Raw genomic sequence first — 18,887 nt, forward strand, 5'->3', positions numbered from 1 at the left:
TCTTATAACAGTCTTATGACAGTCTTGTAACAGTCTTATAACAGTCTTATAACAGTCTTATGACAGTCTTATAACAGTCTTATAACAGTCTTATAACAGTCTTATGACAGTCTTATAACAGTCTTATAACAGTCTTATAACAGTCTTATGACAGTCTTATAACAGTCTTATTACAGTCTTATAACAGTCTTATAACAGTCTTATGACAGTCTTATAACAGTCTTATAACAGTCTTATAACAGTCTTATAGTTATAACAGTCTTATAACAGTCTTATAACTGTCTTATGACAGTCTTATGACAGTCTTCTAACAGTCTTCTAACAGTCTTCTAACAGTCTTCTAACAGTCTTATAACAGTCTTATGACAGTCTTATAACAGTCTTATAACAGTCTTATGACAGTCTTATCACAGTCTTATAACAGTCTTCTAACAGTCTTATGACAGTCTTATAACAGTCTTATGACAGTCTTATAACAGTCTTATGACAGTCTTATAACAGTCTTATAACAGTCTTATAACAGTCTTATAACAGTCTTATGACAGTCTTATAACAGTCTTATGACAGTCTTATAACAGTCTTATAACAGTCTTATAACAGTCTTATAACAGTCTTATCACAGTCTTATAACAGTCTTCTAACAGTCTTATGACAGTCTTATAACAGTCTTATAACAGTCTTATGACAGTCTTATAACAGTCTTATAAGTCTTATAACAGTCTTATAACAGTCTTATAACAGTCTTATAACAGTCTTATGACAGTCTTATAACAGTCTTATGACAGTCTTATAACAGTCTTATAACAGTCTTATAACAGTCTTATAACAGTTTTATCACAGTCTTATAACAGTCTTCTAACAGTCTTATGACAGTCTTATAACAGTCTTATAACAGTCTTATAACAGTCTTATGACAGTCTTATAACGGTCTTATAACAGTCTTATGACAGTCTTATAACAGTCTTATAACAGTCTTATAACATTATGTTATGACAGTCTTATGACAGTCTTATACAACAGTCTTATGACAGTCTTATGACAGTCTTATAACAGTCTTATAACAGCATTATAACAGTCTACCCCGTATGACCTAACTACTGGACACCTGCTTTTGTGCAGCTTTTCAGATCATGGAAACTTGCATAATGGCTGTAAAAATAAAAACAATGAAACGCATTTCTCCCCCTGTGCATTTCACCTCTGTTGTCTCATCTGGCAACAACCACTATATGATATTATCATCAACAAAATGATCATATCTAGTTCAGGATTACACACACCAACACAGGTAGGTGACCACTACCACTACCAAGTCATTGGGGCATGCATGACACCACTGAAGCAACACTTGCGTGAGAGGTTTGTAGTCGGAGTGGGAGGTTCAAGTTCAAGTTTATTGTCATATGTATTAATACAATGACATTCTTCAGCCTCGTCTCTCTCTGTAGTATCACACACAGACAAACATAGTCCACATTACAAACAAAACAACAACAATACAGTACAAGGTGCTTAGTGCAGGATGTAAAGGTCTTAGTGCAGGGTGTAAAGGTCTTAGTGCAGGGTGTAAAGGTCTTAGTGCAGGGTGTAAAGGTCTTAGTGCAGGGTGTAAAGGTCTTAGTGCAGGGTGTAAAGGTCTTAGTGCAGGGTGTAAAGTGTGCATGGTTCATCTGTTCAGCAACCTGACTGCCTGTGGGAAGAAACTATTTCTGTGCTCAGGCCAAATCTCTTGAGGTGTGTAGGTGGAGAGGTGTGTAGGTGTGTAGGTGTGTAGGTGTGTATGTGGAGAGGTGTGTAGTGTGAGAGGTGTGTATGTGGAGATGTGTGTAGTGTGAGAGGTGTGTAGGTGTGTAGGTGTGTAGGTGTGTAGGTGGAGTCGGAGGTGTGTGTTCTTCTGTCTTGTTGAGGTAACCAGGCATGGCATCTCCAGGTGTATCCAGGTGGCTTGACTTCCACTTTACTGCCACTTCAATCAGAAATAGTGTGATGTTGTCGCTCATAGGTTAGTTTAGACTAGGTGGATTTGATTTGGTTTATAACAGCCTGGGGGATGAGGTTAATAACATGAACAAACATGTACTGTATACACGTGTGGTGTGTATCCTGGTTGCTTTGGGCCACTATGTGGCAGCCTAGGCATTTTTTTATGTCTTCGATATTGGAAAATGAAATTATGTTTCTAAACAACATCTGAAATGTATTTAATACATGTCCTAGTGGGAATGAAAAAAAGACATGGTTGTGAAATGCGGTGTGTTGTTTTTATATTAGAGCCATGTGCAAGTTTCCGTGTTCTGAAAAGCACAAAAGCAGGTGGTCATTAGTTAGCTTTCCAGTTTCAAGCTTCTGCTGAGAGAGATACAGTGCGAGTCCATCATTTTAATAATTTTGCCATTTAGCAGACGCTTTTAATCCAAAGCGATTTACAATTACGAATTACAGGGACATTCCCCCTGGAGTAACTGAGGGCTAAGTGCCTTACTCGAGGGCACACTAGTAGTGGTGTGGTTTCAGGCGGGATTTGAACTCACAACCTTCCGATCACAAGTCCAACTCACTATCCACTAGACCACCACTACCCCACTACTCCGTGATTTGTTTGCTGTCCCCTCCCTGTTCCTAGACCATTAGCTGTCTAGTTTCAGGTTTTGTAGTTTTAGTTTAGTTTTAGATTATCTTAGACTGTTTTTAGACTAGTTTTAGTTTTAGACTATGTCGTTTTAGTTTAGTTTTAGTCTATATTGGCGGAAAGTTTGGATTATCTTAGACTATTTTAGACTAGTTTTTGTTTTAGACTATGTCGTTTTTAGTTTAGTTTTTAGACTATGTAGGCCAGGTTTTGTATTGTATTTGTTTGTGGTGGATGTTGTTGTTGTATGCCTGTGAACATATTCCACAAAGCTCGATAAAGTTCTAAGCCTCGATAAAGTTCTAAGCCTCGAAAATGTTAGCTTGCGTTCGGTGCCATCAATGTGGCTCAAATAATTCGCTGCTTGTTTGAGCTCCTTCTGAGTCAGATATAATTAGCCTGGTCCCGCCGCTTGTTAAGTCTGACGTCAAAAGTGACGTTTAGCCATTTCCGGGGTCAAACCAGAAATTCCCTCCACCAGAGTACCTCTGAACTACAGCGGTAGAATGACAGTTTAATCGTTTTTTAGACTCGGATCTATTCATACAACAAGGGACACAGCACTTTCCAGTTTCTCCATATTGTCAGGGTATTTGAGCCTCGGAAAAGCGCTATATAAATATAATTAATTATTATTATTATTTCTCCATTTCGAAGACAGCGCCTCAGCCAACTTTGGCCCCGGAAACACGTCACGACTTAACAAGCGGATAGTCATCCGTGCGTCAAAACAGGCTCACAGGCGGAAACTAAACCCTGAACGAAAGTTCCTCATGTGTCTTTTAGGAAATATTAGTTCCCACTTCACACGAGATAGATAGATTAGATAGTTTGATTAGATAGTTTGACTGTGTGATAGATAGATAATTTGATATTTTGAAAGTGTGATCGATCGATAGATAGTTTGATTGTGTGATAGATAACTTGATATTTTGAAAGTGTGATAGATAAATCGATAGATCAATAAAGAAAAGAGTGTAAAAAAAAAAAGAAGTAATTGTCTCAACTTGCATTACCATCATCACAGCGGTCTGTTTGGCGTAGTGGTAAGACTGCGGACTCGAGTTCCAAAGGTTGCGAGTTCGAGACTTGACTAAGTCATTCATTTTTTTTTTTTTTTACATTTAACCGAAGATTTCATGCAAAGGTTTCAAACACCATTGTAATCGTGTCAGTTCTTGTAAATTAGCCTGCACCATAATTTTATAGCCTACAATACTTTTTTAGATGAGATTTTAGATTAGATTCAGACAACGAAATGCAGTAAAAAGTGCCTCTGAAGAGGGATTCGAACCACTGATATAAAATGACGAATAAATCCTATGGCAGCAGTCGATACCACTAGGCCATTGTGGCGATATGACGGTTTGTAGCCTGCTGCGGATATCACCACAGTAGTAATATTCATTTATTAAAATATGAACATATAACAATAACTGGGGCTAGTATGACCTACGCATTTAATCGGTCAGCAATTTCTTGCCAAACCATTTCCCTCGCCTTGTTAATTGCGGCAGTATTGCACTATTTTACATCTTATTTTTCCGTCTTCATAAAAATCAATAATTCGGAATGCTGTGCAAATGTAGTACCCCTGCAGAGTGGAGTATCTTCATTTCGACAGATCGACACTTCAGGGCTTTTTATGTCTGCGTGCACGCGCCCATATCGAAGATTTGTAAGCCTGTCTTCTGTGAACACTGATGACACAAGGCTGATCCTCATTCGAGGAATCACCTGAGGCTTGAATACCAATCTCGAGGTCCCTGAGCGCCGCATTTAATTATAGCGCCGCTATATTAAGCCACCGTTAGTGGAATATGGCCCAGGTCACACTTGAAAATGAGCCCTTGGGGCTCAATGTGTTTTTACCTGTATAAATAAAGGTTAAATAAAAAAAATTAGTTCATACACTGTTCATGATATGAATAAAGGCTTTCTATGTATAAAAGGTTATTGTATGAACAGTACGAGATGAGTGGGTTAGGCTGGAACAGTCATGCAGGGTTGAAATAATGTGTGACTTGTGTAGGACTCTCCTTACAGGAAAGATACTTGGTTTTTAACACTAGAACGGCCATGACCCTAACCCTAACCCTATGTTCTATCTTTGCACTCGATCAAATTTCAGGACCCTCCTTCCATGACTTTCCCTAGATATGTGCGTTCTACCACCCGGTATCCTTACATTTTCTAAATCACATAAGGATAAGCTAGTATGAAGCAATTTTGCAGTTTTTCTGTGTAGGAAGCAGGCTAATTTACAAGACGCGCCAACTAGTGGTCGTTGTGTGTAAGTAGCAGCTTCGCGGCTCTTTTAGTAGGTAAAAAGGCACGGCTGTTCTAGGGGAGAAAGTGTGTACTTTTCACATGCTGACGTTGTTTTTAAGATAAACCATGCATGCGACAGATGACTGAACACTGTATTCAGTCGTGTTCTCCTTCACTGGACAGACAGCTGTTCAGGTTCTGTAGCCCATCTGGACTGGAGGAGGAGGGGGAATGTCAATAGTCTGAAGTGGCGTCCTCTACTGGCCTCTACTGGCCTCTACTGGCCTCTACTGACCTCTACTGGCCTCTACTGGCCTCTACTGGCCTCTACTAGCCTCTACTGGCCTCTACTGGCCTCTACTGGCCTGTACTGGCCTCTACTAGCCTCTACTGGCCTCTACTAGCCTCTCCTGGCCTCTACTGGCCTCTACTAGCCTCTACTGGCCTCTACTGGCCTCTACTGGCCTCTCCTGGCCTCTACTGGCCTCTACTAGCCTCTACTGGCCTCTACTGGCCTCTACTGGCCTCCTTCCTTCCAGCTGTACTGGTCATCAAACAGCTGGACTGGAGCATGGATGGTTAAAGAACAAAGACAAGACGTGACGTTAGAATTATAAGGTTCTATCTCCATTTTTGGTCAAAATTTAGTTTTTTTACATAATCTGATCCATTAGGTGTTTATTAATGCCTGTGTGGTGTTATTTTTAAAAAATTTGAGTTAGTAATTAATAAAATACAAAGGTTCCATCTCACAAAACATAATGGAATGTAAAAACTTTGACGCTCAATATCTCTGAACTGCCCTAAACGGAGATAGAACCTTATCCTTCTAAGCTCACGAAGAAAAGAAAACATTGCTTTTGCTTTTAATTTGTTTTAATATGATCACTATTAATTCCAAATTAATACCAAAATTCCAACAATTGACTGACAAGTTGATTGCATGGCAATACATTTTTTTTAAATTTTTTTTTAAGGTAGAGTAAACGACTTCAAACGTTCCTTACATTTTCAAAATCACTTCAGGATAAGCTAGTATGAAGCTACTTTGCAGTTTTTCTGTGTAGGAAGGAAGCAGGCTAATTTACAAGCGGCCAACTAGTGGTCGTTGTGTGTAAATAGCAGCTTCGCATTGTAAATAGCAGCTCCTGCGGCGGCCTCGCTAGTCTGTGTGTCTCTGACCTACAGTAACCTCTGGCCAGAGCTGTTGTGGCTGCGGCTGCGGCCTGCAGTCCTCCTGGTTCCTCTACGCTGTGTCCGGGCTGCGTCTCCTTCCAGAAGGGCGTCTCCCTCCTCCCTCCTCCCTCCTCCCTCCTCCCTCCACCCTCCTCCCTCCCTCCCTCCCTGCTCCCTCCTCCCTCCTCCCTCCTCCCTGCTCCCTCCTCCCTGCTCCCTCCTCCCTGCTCCCTCCTCCCTCCTCCCTCCACCCTCCTCCCTCCACCCTCCTCCCTGATCCCTCCTCCCTCCACCCTCCTCCCTCCTCCCTGATCCCTGCTCCCTCCTCCCTCCTCCCTCCCTCCCTCCTCCCTCCTCCCTCCACCCTCCTCCCTGCTCCCTCCTCCCTGCTCCCTGCTCCCTGCTCCCTCCTCCCTGCTCCCTCCACCCTCCTCCCTCCTCCCTCCTCCCTGCTCCCTGCTCCCTCCTCCCTCCTCCCTGCTCCCTCCTCCCTCCACCCTCCTCCCTGCTCCCTCCTCCCTCCTCCCTGCTCCACCCTCCTCCCTGCTCCCTCCTCCCTGCTCCCTCCTCCCTGCTCCCTCCTCCCTTCTCCCTCCTCCCTGCTCCCTCCTCCCTGCTCCCTGCTCCCTGCTCCCTCCTCCCTCCTCCCTCCTCCCTGCTCCCTCCTCCCTCCTCCCTTCTCCCTCCTCCCTGCTCCACCCTCCTCCCTGCTCCCTGCTCCCTGCTCCCTCCTCCCTCCTCCCTCCTCCCTGCTCCCTCCTCCCTTCTCCCTCCTCCCTGCTCCCTGCTCCCTCCTCCCTCCACCCTCCTCCCTGCTCCCTCCACCCTCCTCCCTCCTCCCTGCTCCCTCCACCCTCCTCCCTCCTCCCTGCTCCCTCCTCCCTTCTCCCTCCTCCCTCCTCCCTGCTCTCCTCCTCACAGATCTGATCAAAAACAACCGGATAGGTAAACAAACAACATGGCCGACAATTCACATTAAGTGAAGCCACTGACTGGTCAGATACGACCGACCTCGTCTTATCAGATCAGCGAAGGGGAGTAAACAAACGCGGTCTCCATTGTTGGACACGAGACGCAGCCTGACCTTCTCCTTCCCCCGGTCACGCCCCCCCCCCCCGGCCCTGGTCACGCCCCCCCCCCCCCCCCCCCCCGGCCCTGGTCACGCCCCCCCCCCCCGGCCCTGGTCACTTCTACTGTACTGACAGCCAGACATTCCAGTTGGCCTCTAAAGCCCAGAAACAGAAAAAGAGCTCTCTCTCTCTCTCTCCAGCGTTGTACACCCACATTCCTTCGCTCTGTAACAGCGGAATAAGTGTCTGAAATATGCCAGCGTTGGCAGGGCCTGGAGCCAATGGCATTCTCCTCTGCCCAGGCAGATATACTCGCAGAAAACTCCCTCGGTGCGGTTTATTGTGCCTCCTACCACCCTCCTCCTAACCCACAATCCTCGCTGTTGTTTACCCTTCCAGTCGGTGTACCCTGCCAACACTCATCCAGTCAGATGTAAGAGAGTCACATATAAACTTCTACCATGTGTTGTCTGAGGTAAGAGTCTCGTATAAATTCACCATATGTGTGTCTCTGAACTCTGAAGAAAGACAATTTCCAGGAAAAGGGAAAAACGTTGCTCAGAAAACAAACAGACGAGGCAGGTGCAATCGAGTGTTCAGATTTATGTACTTTATTTTTCATACATAGGAAAATAGCATTTCTGGTATTCAAAAAAATATAACCTGTATTTCAGCAGATACAGTTGTGTGAGTGAGTGGACACGGGTTGCGACTGACGGGAGATGGTTGGAGGTAAAAGGCAGAGGGGGTATTTACACGTCTCGGCCTGGTCGAGTGTAACCAAGCCATTAGACAGCTAGTTACAGAGCTAGTCACGACCGATAGTCTCTGTTCTGTGTGTGTGTGTGTGGGTTTCTTCATAACTATAGCTATATCTATAATCATCAGAAAAAACACAATGAATAGGAACCTTTGTTTGTTTGTTTGTTTGTTTTTACCCCTGTAATGGTAAGAGGTGAAGACGACAAGTGCAGATCTTAACATGTTGAAGTGCTTTCTCACTGAGTTTGTCAGTTAAAAAAGAAAAGCTGCACCGTTTTAAAAAAAAGAAAACCAGGACTTTTACTCATCACAAGCTCTGAATCATGGTACTGGATGGTTCGATGCGGAAGTACGTCGGGTGGATAATATCTTCTCAAGTGCTTGTCGCTACACTGGTTTCAAAAAGGAAAAACAAAATAAGAATTCAAGAATCTTCTAAACCATGACAAAAAAATTGGAACAAAACAAAAAAAATCACGTCATAACAGTTTCATAAACGTTGGAAGCTTTGACCGGCGGTTTTTAGAACCTGACATAGCACCAGTGTAGTAGTGCCGCTGAAGGGGTCACGACTCGGTTATTAGAGAGAGAGAGAAACCGTTACGACGGTTTATAACCGTCACCTGCTAGGTGTCCCTCGACCTCCCTGAAAGTTTGGCTTCTATCGGTTTCCAAAAAAACGTTTTTGTTCAAGTCATTTGCAGTGGAGGCTGCTTTGAGGGGAGGGGGGGGGGCTTGTTCGAGCCTCCACTATGTCTAAAGGAAGGGAGAAGCACCGTTGGCTTACATAAATTGCACTTGGTGACTAAGAGGAGAGAGGGGCTCAGTTTGAGTTACCGGCCTATGAGAAAGGCTCTCTGAGCTCTAAGGAAGGAGGGGGAGGGGGGGGGGAGTAGAGTCAGACTCATCACGTCATTAAGTCACGTTTCCTCCGTCTGGCGAGATAGCACCGGATCAGAATCACTTGTGACATTACATTACCACAGGTTGCCATGCCAACAGCATATGAAAAACACACATCCACGTCCACATCACCGGGGTAGCTTAATGCGCTGGCAGAGAGGGAGGAGGAGGAGGAGGAGGAGGAGGGGGCCTCTAGAGAGAGAGAGAGAAGCCACCAAGAAATATATAGCTAGCTTACATGTTTCAGTAAAACATGTGAATGTCGAAGTAATATCGACTTTAAAACGTTCAGGTACATGTTTCACGTTCATGTAATAAGAGCTGGATTAAAAAGGTAGGATTAAAAGATCAGCTGCCCTTTTCAGGTATACACAACTAGCTTTCCTCGCTGGCCTAAAACACACACGTCTGCTAACTGGTTACAGTAAGTCCGCCACTGTACGGGGGTAAAGCAGTACTTCACATCGGTTTTGCATCGTAAAGCCAGAAGGAAACAAAAAACAAAAACAAACAAAAACATATACCAGCTGGGCGACTTCTTATTCCCTGATCATTGATTTCAATGGTAGAGAAAAACAAAGAGCTTATAGGTTTTGTACATCATACAAAGTAGATCTTATAGTCAAGAGGAGGGAGAAGCTTATCGTTTTTTTTTAGATCATACAATGTAGATCTTATAGTCGGAGAAGGAGGAAGAGCTTATAGGTCTGTACATCATACAATGTAGATCTTATAGGCGGAGGCAGCGGACAAGCTTATCGTTTTTTTTTTTATCATACAATGTGTGTAGTTCACACGTAAATATGACCCAAAAAAGTCATGAAAGGGCCCCCCCCTGGTTTGGCAAGAACCAAATCACAGTTGAATAACAGCAGATATAGGTTGGTAAAAGCACTGAAAGTGTGTAGTCCCTCTTGATTGGTTGGAACCTGGGGGAGCGGAGCATTGTGATTGGGCGAAAAAAGGCATCGAGGGTAGCCTAAGTGTTTGGCGTTGAGGGAAGAGAGAGGACATGCTGGGGTCTAGACGCGCCCGCCTGCTCTCAGAGAGACTCTGAGGTTGTTGGGTCACATCCCAGGGCTCGACATTAACGCCATTTTACTTGTCCGGAGCAAGTAAAACTTGCGCCGGGTTTGTTGACTTTTCGTTTGTTTTGTTTTGCGTCGACGACGCTGCTAGATCCCGGATATGTTCACCTGCGTGCAGGAAGAACAACAGACGGCGCAGGCGCCAGACCAGACTAGATGATCGTGGAGTGAAGATATTATCAAAGCAGTGACTCGCCTGTCGATCACCCGTACGCTTTTGATAATATCTTCACTCACGATCATCTAGTCTGGTCTGGTGCCTGCGCCGTCTGTTGTTCTTCCTGCACACAGGTAAACAGATCCAGGATCTAGCAGCGTCGTCGTGCTCGCGCCAACAAACCCCGGCGAAGGTTTTACTTGCTCCGGACAAGTGAAACGGCGTTAATGTCGAGCCCTACATCCTATATAGAACACTGGTCTATCAACCGACAGGGTTACGAACACACAGGCAACAACGAGGGGCTGTGAGTGAGTGAGTGAGTGAGCGGGGGTCTGGGAGGAGGGCTTTGCTGCGAGACCCCCTAGCAGCTGCCTCTCACATGTTTGTCATCCGCTCAGGGTGAAGAGAAAGAGAGAGAGTGTGTGTGTGTGTGTGTGTGTGTGTGCGTGTGTGTGTGTGAAACCCGCCTAAGGGCCGGAAATCCACTTTAAGCAGAACAATCCCTTCCCTGCAGTGGTTGTTAGCTCACTGTATAGCACCCGTGCGACGGCCCTGGAGGGGAGGAGAGAGAGAAAGGGAGGGAGGGAGGGAGGAGGGCAGGAGTCAGAGTCAGTGGGGGTGGGGGTGGGGGGGGGAAGGGGGAAGGGGGGCTGTAGGCTCCAGATTCTGGCCTGGTTCTGTTCCTGTAGCACCAGAGTCCTGAGGAGGACCCAGACTCGCTGACTGGGCCAGCCTGAGCTAGGGGCGGGGGGGGGGGGGGGGCAGTGTGGTAAGGGGGCAGGGGGGTGTAACTGGGTCAGGTAAACAGCCAGGCCCAGGCCAGGGGGGGGGCTGGGGGAGGGGGGGTCAGACGGTGGTTCTGACGATCCTGCCGGGCCGTGGGCTGCGGTGCACCTTGGTGTGTTTGGACAGGTGGTCACTGCGGGCGAACTTCTTCTCACACAGAGAACACTCGTACGGCTTCACCCCGGAGTGGGAGCGGCGGTGGCGGGACAGCTCGTCAGAACGAGAGAACCTGAGGGGAGAGGGGGGGGGGGGGAGAGGGAAGAGGGGAGGGGAGGGGAGGGGGGAGGGGGGGACACGGGAGGTAGATAAGATAAGAGTCGACGAGAGTCAATGCTCAAAACTCACTCGAGTTAATAACAGATAGATTAGGTTAGATTAGATTAAACTCTATTGTCATTGCAGAGTACCAGATAACGTTAATGCAGTTTAGCGTCTAACCAGAAGTGCTAGTATAGTGATATAAAAACACGATATAAATACATGACAATGATAGTGATAGGTACAGTATGGCAAGTACGGTAGTTTAGAGGTATATACAGTTATGAGCTGTGTACAATTAAGGTAGCTATGTACAGTTAAGGTAGATATACAGTTAAGGTAGATATGTACAGTTAAGGTAGATATGTACAGTATGGTATGTACAGATGTTTATAACTCTATAACTATCCTAACTCATGACATGTAGTATGTTGTAAGTAGGCCTGTAACAATTAAAAATGTTGCTCTACAATTAATTGTCTCAGAAATAATTGCGATTAACAATATAATTGTTTCACTGTTGTGTGACCCAGAGAATGTGCTAACACAGCAACCTATGAAGTAAACCATGCCTCTTTATTGTCATAAAATGTATTTCTGAACATAAAATGTAACATGTATCCTCATCAATAAATAAAAAAGGGACTGTGTGTCATCTCGTCATGTGTAGTTGTGTGTCATTCATCCCCACGGCAACCACCGCCCTGAACATTTTAAAAATAGAAAGCGCATTGTTTTTCTTTTAGCTTTTTAAACCATACACACTGTTTTTTATTATTATTTTTAAATGACTGGACTTTTTAAACAGGCACTACATTTTATAAACACCGCTATGTCTGTCTGTTTCTATTGTATGTACGGTATTAATGTATGTGACCTATGTGTGTTTTTAATGTGGAAACTGTATTCTTGAGCTGCACTTCTGCCTGTCGAAGGAGAATTTCTGTCACTGTGTGACGGACAATAAAGCTATGTTGAATCTTGAATCTTGAATCTTTTAGCGTGTTCATGTTCTATCAGCATGTTGTGATGTGATTAACATGCAAGAGCAGCTGTCGCCTGCTAACGCCATGCTCTTTGTTGTTAGCCAGCTAGCTAGCGTGTGGGAACACAGTCAAGATTGCCATTAAGACAATTATGTCACAGTTGTTACAGGCCTAGTTGTAAGACAACATGTCATGTCCACTGTGGCGATCACTACTGGCTTTCTTTGTCTACCACATGTACAAAAGAAGAGATCTGGTGAGGCTAATTTTATGCACCCATATTGTGGAATGCACTGCCAGTTTACATTACAAATATTGTCAAGTCAAGACTAAAAACCCATCTGTTTAATATTGCCTTTAAATGACTAAATAATTAAATTATGATTATATAATGATTAAAGGTCTTTGAGCTCCAGCATTTGCAGGGAAAAGTACTATACAAATAAAGATTATTATTATTATTAGACAGAGGAATGATCATAGAAGAACTCCCATCTCTACCACCCCCCCCCCCCACACACACACACACACACACACACGCGCACTACACACACACACACACACACACACTCTCACCCACACGGGGACCGAAGGGGTATTTACGAATGCAGCCTGCATTGCTGTACACTCGGAGGTACGGTCCAATTCCGCCCCTCTGATTGGTTGAAACCACGGAGGCTCGCCCTAAAAACGAGAGATGTCATTGGTTGCCGCTCGATAGGCCTTGTCTTTTCCTTTATTTTGGAAACGTCACCCATCTTATATATGGTATATATTAATAATATTGCCTTTAAATTGACTGTATTATTTCTAAATGTATCTTTAATGTTAGTTGATGATTCCATATATTTGTATATGTATTTACTTGTTTAAATCTCATAGTAATTCTTATATTATTTTGTTATTTTGTTTATCTTTGTTCTATAACCCTTGGGTTGTATGGTTTATTCTCGTTTTATTTTGTAGTCTATATAATTGCTATTGTGTGTTTTATTGATTACTATTGTTCTATTATTATTTTTATGCTGTGTGGATATGTTAAATCAACATTAAATTAACATATCCACACAGCTTAAAGTTAACTTGAACTGAAAGCACAACATGAGCTGCAACGTTTAAAGGTTATTATTATTATTAGACAGAGGAATGATCATAGAAGATAACTCCCATCTCTACCACCCCCCCCCCCCCCCCCCACACACACACACACACACACACACACACACACACACACACACACACACACATACATATACACACATATACACACACTCTCACCCACACCAATGATTAAAGGTCTTTGAGCTCCAACATTTGCAGGAAACGTACTATACAAATAAAGGATATTATTATTATTGTTATTATTATTATTATTATTGTTGTTGTTGTTATTATTGTTATTATTATTGTTGTTATTGTTATTACTACTTCTCCTCTCACCTCCAGCCGCAGTCGGGCCAGTTGCAGGTGTAGGGCTTCTCCCCCGTGTGCCTGCGGAAGTGGGCCTTCAGGTGGCTGCTCTTGGTGTACATCTTCTCACAGCCCGGGTGCGAGCACTTGTGCACCCTCAGCATCTCCGTAGGGGGCAGTCTGTTCACCCGCGTGTGGTGGAGCCCCCCCCCCACTTTCACCAGGCCCCCCACCCCACCCCCAACCCCAACAACACCACCTTGACTACACACTCCCGCGGTTATCCCGGCAACCCCCAGGGTCGTCACGGTGATGGGGAGAGGAGCGATCTTCACGTACTTCTGGTCTTGTCCTCCCCCTCCGGGGTCTCCCACCCCCACCGCCAGGGGCAGGAGGGTGGCGGTGGTGGTGGTAGAGGCGCAGGAGGAAGCCACCTGCTGGGGAGCCAGCAGGGTAAAGTTCTGCCCCACGGCGCCCTGGAGACCCAGGACCAAGTGGGCCAGGCGCACGCCGCCGTGCGAGGCCCCGGGAGGGGAGCCCGTCTGGGGGAGGGACTGGGCGAGAGGCAGGGACTGGAGCTGGAGGACCAGCTGCCCGCCCAGGAGCACCGAACGGGAGAGGGGGTGTGGGGAGGGAGGGGAGAGGGGGGGGGAAGGGGGTGAGGGGGCTACTACTGCTGCTGCCGCTGGGCTGGGGGGGGGGTGTGGGTGTGGACTGGGAGGGCTGGGGGGGGACAGGGGGGTGGTGGGGGTAGTGGGGGTAGTGCTTGTTTGCCCTGGGGGGCTGGGGCTGTGTCCATCTAGGAGGAAGGAGGAGAAGGGGCAGGGGGGGGCGTCCGCGGCGGGGGAGGGGGGGGAGAGGGGGGAGGAGGCCTGGTAAGTTCTGGGTTCGCCGCCGCCGGGGACCAGCAGCCCCTCCCTGACCAGTTCCATCTTCTCCCTCAGGAACTCCTCGATGTCCTCCAGGGTGGGGGAGAAGGGGGAGGGCAGGCGGATGGAGAACTCGGGCATGGGGGGTAGTAGCATGTCCTCCTCTTCATCCTCTTCCTCCACGGTGGAGGCGGAGGTCAGAAAGAGCCGCAGTAACCCCTCTTTGTCGTTTCTTTCTTCTTCTTCTTCATCCTCCTCGTCCTCCTCCTCTCCTCCGGGGCTGGAGCTGAGACGGCCCCCCCCCTCCCCCCCCTGCGTCCCCCGCCTCGGGGCTGTAGCAGGAGGTTACAGAGCTGCCCCCCTCACTGCCCCCCTCGCTGCCCCCCCCCTCCCCGAGCACCATGGAGACCAGCGCGCTGCTGCTGCTGTCTCTAAATAAGTCATTCTCAGAGATCAGCGTCCGGCTGCGTATCGACACCATCGGTGCAGCCCGGTCCAGATGCAGCAGAGGGGACGTCAGATGTACAGCACAGAACCACAGGAACCACCAGAACCTGGGGGGGCGGGATGGGGGAGGGGGGATGGTAAATAAATGGTAAATGGACTGCACTTATATAGCGTCTTTTATCCAAAGCGCTTTACAACGGCCTCTCATTCACCCATTCACACACACTTTCACACACCGATGGCGAGGTAGGCAAATTACCATGCAAGGCGCCGGCCGGCCCGCTCACTGGGAGCAATTTGGGGTTCAGTGTCTTGCCCGAGGACACCTCGACATGTGGCCAGCCGGGGCTCGAACCGCCGATCTGCCGATCTTGCGATCATTAGACGGCGGCTCTACCTCCTGCGCCGCAGCCGTGTGGAAATGCTTACGATTTAAAGGGGAAAATATATATACTTTTGCACAATAACATTATAGCCTATGATGAAATCATCTAAGATCTAGGATCATCATCATCATCTAGGATCCTGGCCTACAAGGTCATTCAATGAAGCGAACTGTGGATGTTTATCAACAGTTGGGGAAATAGTCCATTAAAAATTAAATGTGGTAGCGTTAATTGTATGTATGCTATTACCATTCACTCCTTATGATCAACAATCATAGCGCAGTGCATATACAATGTTGCACAACACAAACACTACCAATATCTTTTATCCATTAACTATTGTCTTATTGAATGTTTTACTATCTATTTACTTATTATATTTGCTTTTATTCATTGTCATTTTTCATTTTCTTACTATGCTCCTCTTGCTGTAGGCTATCGTTTAATAATGTAGGCCATTGTTTAATAATGTAGGCTATGTAAAGCACTTTGAATTGCCCCTGTTGTATGAAATGTGCTATACAAATATAAACTTGCCTTGCCATTAAATAATCTAAATAGGATCCTGGCCTACACGGTAATCAAATAAAGCAAATTGTGGATGGTTATCAACAGTTGGGAAATAGTGAATTAAAGAATGAATAAGGTAGCATTAAATGTATGCTATTACCATCCACTCCTTATGATCATCAATCATAGCGAATATACAATACATATATACACAATATACAATATACAATGTTGCAACTGGCACACACGCAGACGCACGCAGCGCATTGTAACCCTGCAAGCTCCTCCTTGTAAACATGCTCACATGACGCCCAGATGCGTGAGACCCGCACGCCACAGGCCTTCCCTAAGAAGTGCGTAATTACGCAAACATTAACGATGCAAAAGCGCAATATAAATGTTATACACACAGTATATACAGCATTTAAAGTGCGTGTGACATGAAGGCATGGCAGGGTTGGGCAGGGTTGGAGGAATCCACGCGTCTCAAGTTCGGAGCGTCTGGTCTGGTCACAACATTTCTATTTATACTGATCTAACCCCCCTATAATAACCACATGTACCCGCGTTGGGTGAACTTACCTTAGATAATATCACGGAATATAATAATATGCTTCGAGGAAATGTGTGCTTCAAGTTTCTCTTCTGTCCTGCGTCGTGTTATTGTTGGAGAGAGGAACCCCGTCTCTGCCACGGGTCCATGTTGGCATGCTGGAGGATCATCACATGACCAAGGCTGCGTGCGTAAAGTCCCTCCGGAGGCGCCGGAGCGCACACTGGGCCTGACGTCATGGAGGGACAGAGTGATTTGATTGGACGAGGGGCATTCCGTGAGTGCTGATCAGAGTGCCGGAGCGTGTTTACGAACGCAGCCTGCATTGCTGTACACTCGGAGGTACGGGTCCAATTCCGCCCCTCTGATTGGTCGAAAGCACGGAGGCTCGCCCTAAAACGAGAGATGTCATTGGTTGCCGCTCGATGGGCCTTGTCTTTTGCCTTTATTTTGGAAACGTCACCCATCTTATATATGTATATGTATATATTAATAATATTGCCTTTAAATTGACTGTATTCTTTTCTAAATGTATCTTTTGATGTTAGTTGATTAATCTCTATATTTGTATATATTGTATATATTTGTATATATTGTATATGTATTTACTTGTTTAAATCTTATAGTATTTCTTATATTATTTGGTTATTCTGTTTATCTTTGTTGTATGGTTTATTGGTTTATTCTTGTTTTATTATGTAGTTTATATTATTGCTATTGTGTGTTTTATTGATGACTATTGTTGTATTATTATTTAGGCAAAAAAGGCAAAAAAATAAAAGAAACGTGTAAAAGAATGTGTAAAAGCTGCAACACAAAGTCAAGATGTTCCATTTAGTCCCTCATTGACTTTGAATTGAATGAGTTGCATTCTGGGACACATTCCCCAGGATAATATGACAGCTGCTCACCAGACACATGACATCATCCATAACAGGAAATGTGTGTGAGGACTTTGTCTTCAGAGCCTGGCTGCCACCTACCAGAGCCAAAATGTCAAATCACCAAACCAGAAACAGAACCAACCCAACTCCAGATCCCCAAAACAAGAACAGCGAGATACAAAACATCACCATCCCATTCTGTACAGGCCTCCTGAACGCCAAATAACACAGGATGAACGTTTTAGCCTGTTAGCCTCACCCACCACCGCCAGAGACTGTGTTGATAAATCCTCAAGATTCACTAAGTTATTATCACTGTTTTCTATCCAAAATTGTGTTTTAGATTTTTATGTTGTATTTCATTGATGTTGACGTGACTGTAAATATTCTTGTATTTCAGTTTCACAAACGGCAAAAAGAATATTCAATAAAGAAGCTGGAAGCTGATAGAGGCACTTGGTTTAATGGAACTTCATTTTGTGATGCAAGGCCCAATATCACACAGTCACACACATGACAACACATAACTGAACAATAATATTATATATATATATAATAATTTAAAAAGCACAACATAAACCTTTATTTACTCTTATAAACATTTCCACCGGCTCTGACCTTCCTGAGGGATACAATACTGACACTTTATCGACCACTTTTCGATTAAAGGTTTTCAAGTAATTGTCGGTTAAGCACAGAGATTAAGACACCGTATGACAAAGACATTCTCTGGAAATATTTTGTCGAGTAAATCACCCGTTGGTCATTCCCACAGTCATACTTGTAAGTTACCCGTTCCCCATACAAATTCCACTATGCCACACTAACAGACAGTAGATAAATATCTCATAGAAATATATGTATAAACTCTCTTCTATAAATATCTATAAAGACTCTGAACGATCTGAAATGTGCCTAAATGTAACAACAGAAAAAGAGAGAAAGGGTCTGCGTGGAGAGAACTTCACGTCCTTCAGATGGCGTTAATGTTCGTTTATACCACACTTCTCAGCGCTCACAGGTCAAAGGTCAAAGACAAATATACCCTGAAAGGAAGTTTGAACGCATTGCACCAATCCTGAGATCTCTACACTGGCTACCAGTCTGTCAGAGAATTGAATTCAAAGTACTCTTAATTACATACAAATCACAAAATGGTCTTGGACCAAAATACATCTCTAGATGTACATCAGATCTCCTCCCACCCGATATTCCCACAAGGCCCCTAAGGTCAGCTGAGACTAATCAGCTAATCATTCCAAGAGTGAAAACAAAACACAGTGAAGCAGCTTTCAGTCACGCTGCCGCATGCTCCTGGAACAAACTCCCTGAAGAAATCAAACAGGCCCAAACCCTATAAATATTTAAATCTAAGCTAAAAACCTTCATGTTTTGCAACTGATTAAACACTTCCATCCATGTCTTTTTTTCCACATTTCTATTATCTTATTAAATATTTATACATATCCTATATATAAATATTTATTATATTATTATCATTTTATTTGTATTGTTTAATCTGTTTACTATTCTCCTCTTGTTGTATTTTAATAATGTATGTAAAGCACTTTGCCCTGTTGTATGAAATGTTGCTATATAAATAAACTTATATAGGCCTCGCCTTGAAAACTAGACCGACCAGCTCCATCAGGTCTTACATGTGTTTGTCAGAGTAGAATCCTTGACCCTACAGTTCGACACGCTACTTCCTTCAGTGTTATTTATGGCTTATAAAAACA

The 18,887-nt window shown here is 44.8% G+C and overlaps 1 protein-coding gene across 1 annotated transcript; it reads right to left on the reverse strand.

Moving 5' to 3' along the window:
• Window positions 1–10,905: 10,905 nt before the first annotated feature.
• Window positions 10,906–14,849, reverse strand: LOC308175684 (uncharacterized protein; the record flags this gene model as incomplete). Its single annotated transcript, XM_080551308.1, is given in 4 exon segments — window positions 10,906–11,074; window positions 13,530–14,125; window positions 14,372–14,683; window positions 14,685–14,849. Coding segments are annotated over 4 exon segments (1,242 nt in total).
• Window positions 14,850–18,887: the final 4,038 nt, after the last annotated feature.

The sequence above is a fragment of the Nansenia antarctica genome, assembly GCF_963989245.1.
Source record: "Nansenia antarctica genome assembly, contig: SCAFFOLD_238, whole genome shotgun sequence".
Lineage (NCBI taxonomy): Eukaryota > Metazoa > Chordata > Actinopteri > Argentiniformes > Microstomatidae > Nansenia > Nansenia antarctica.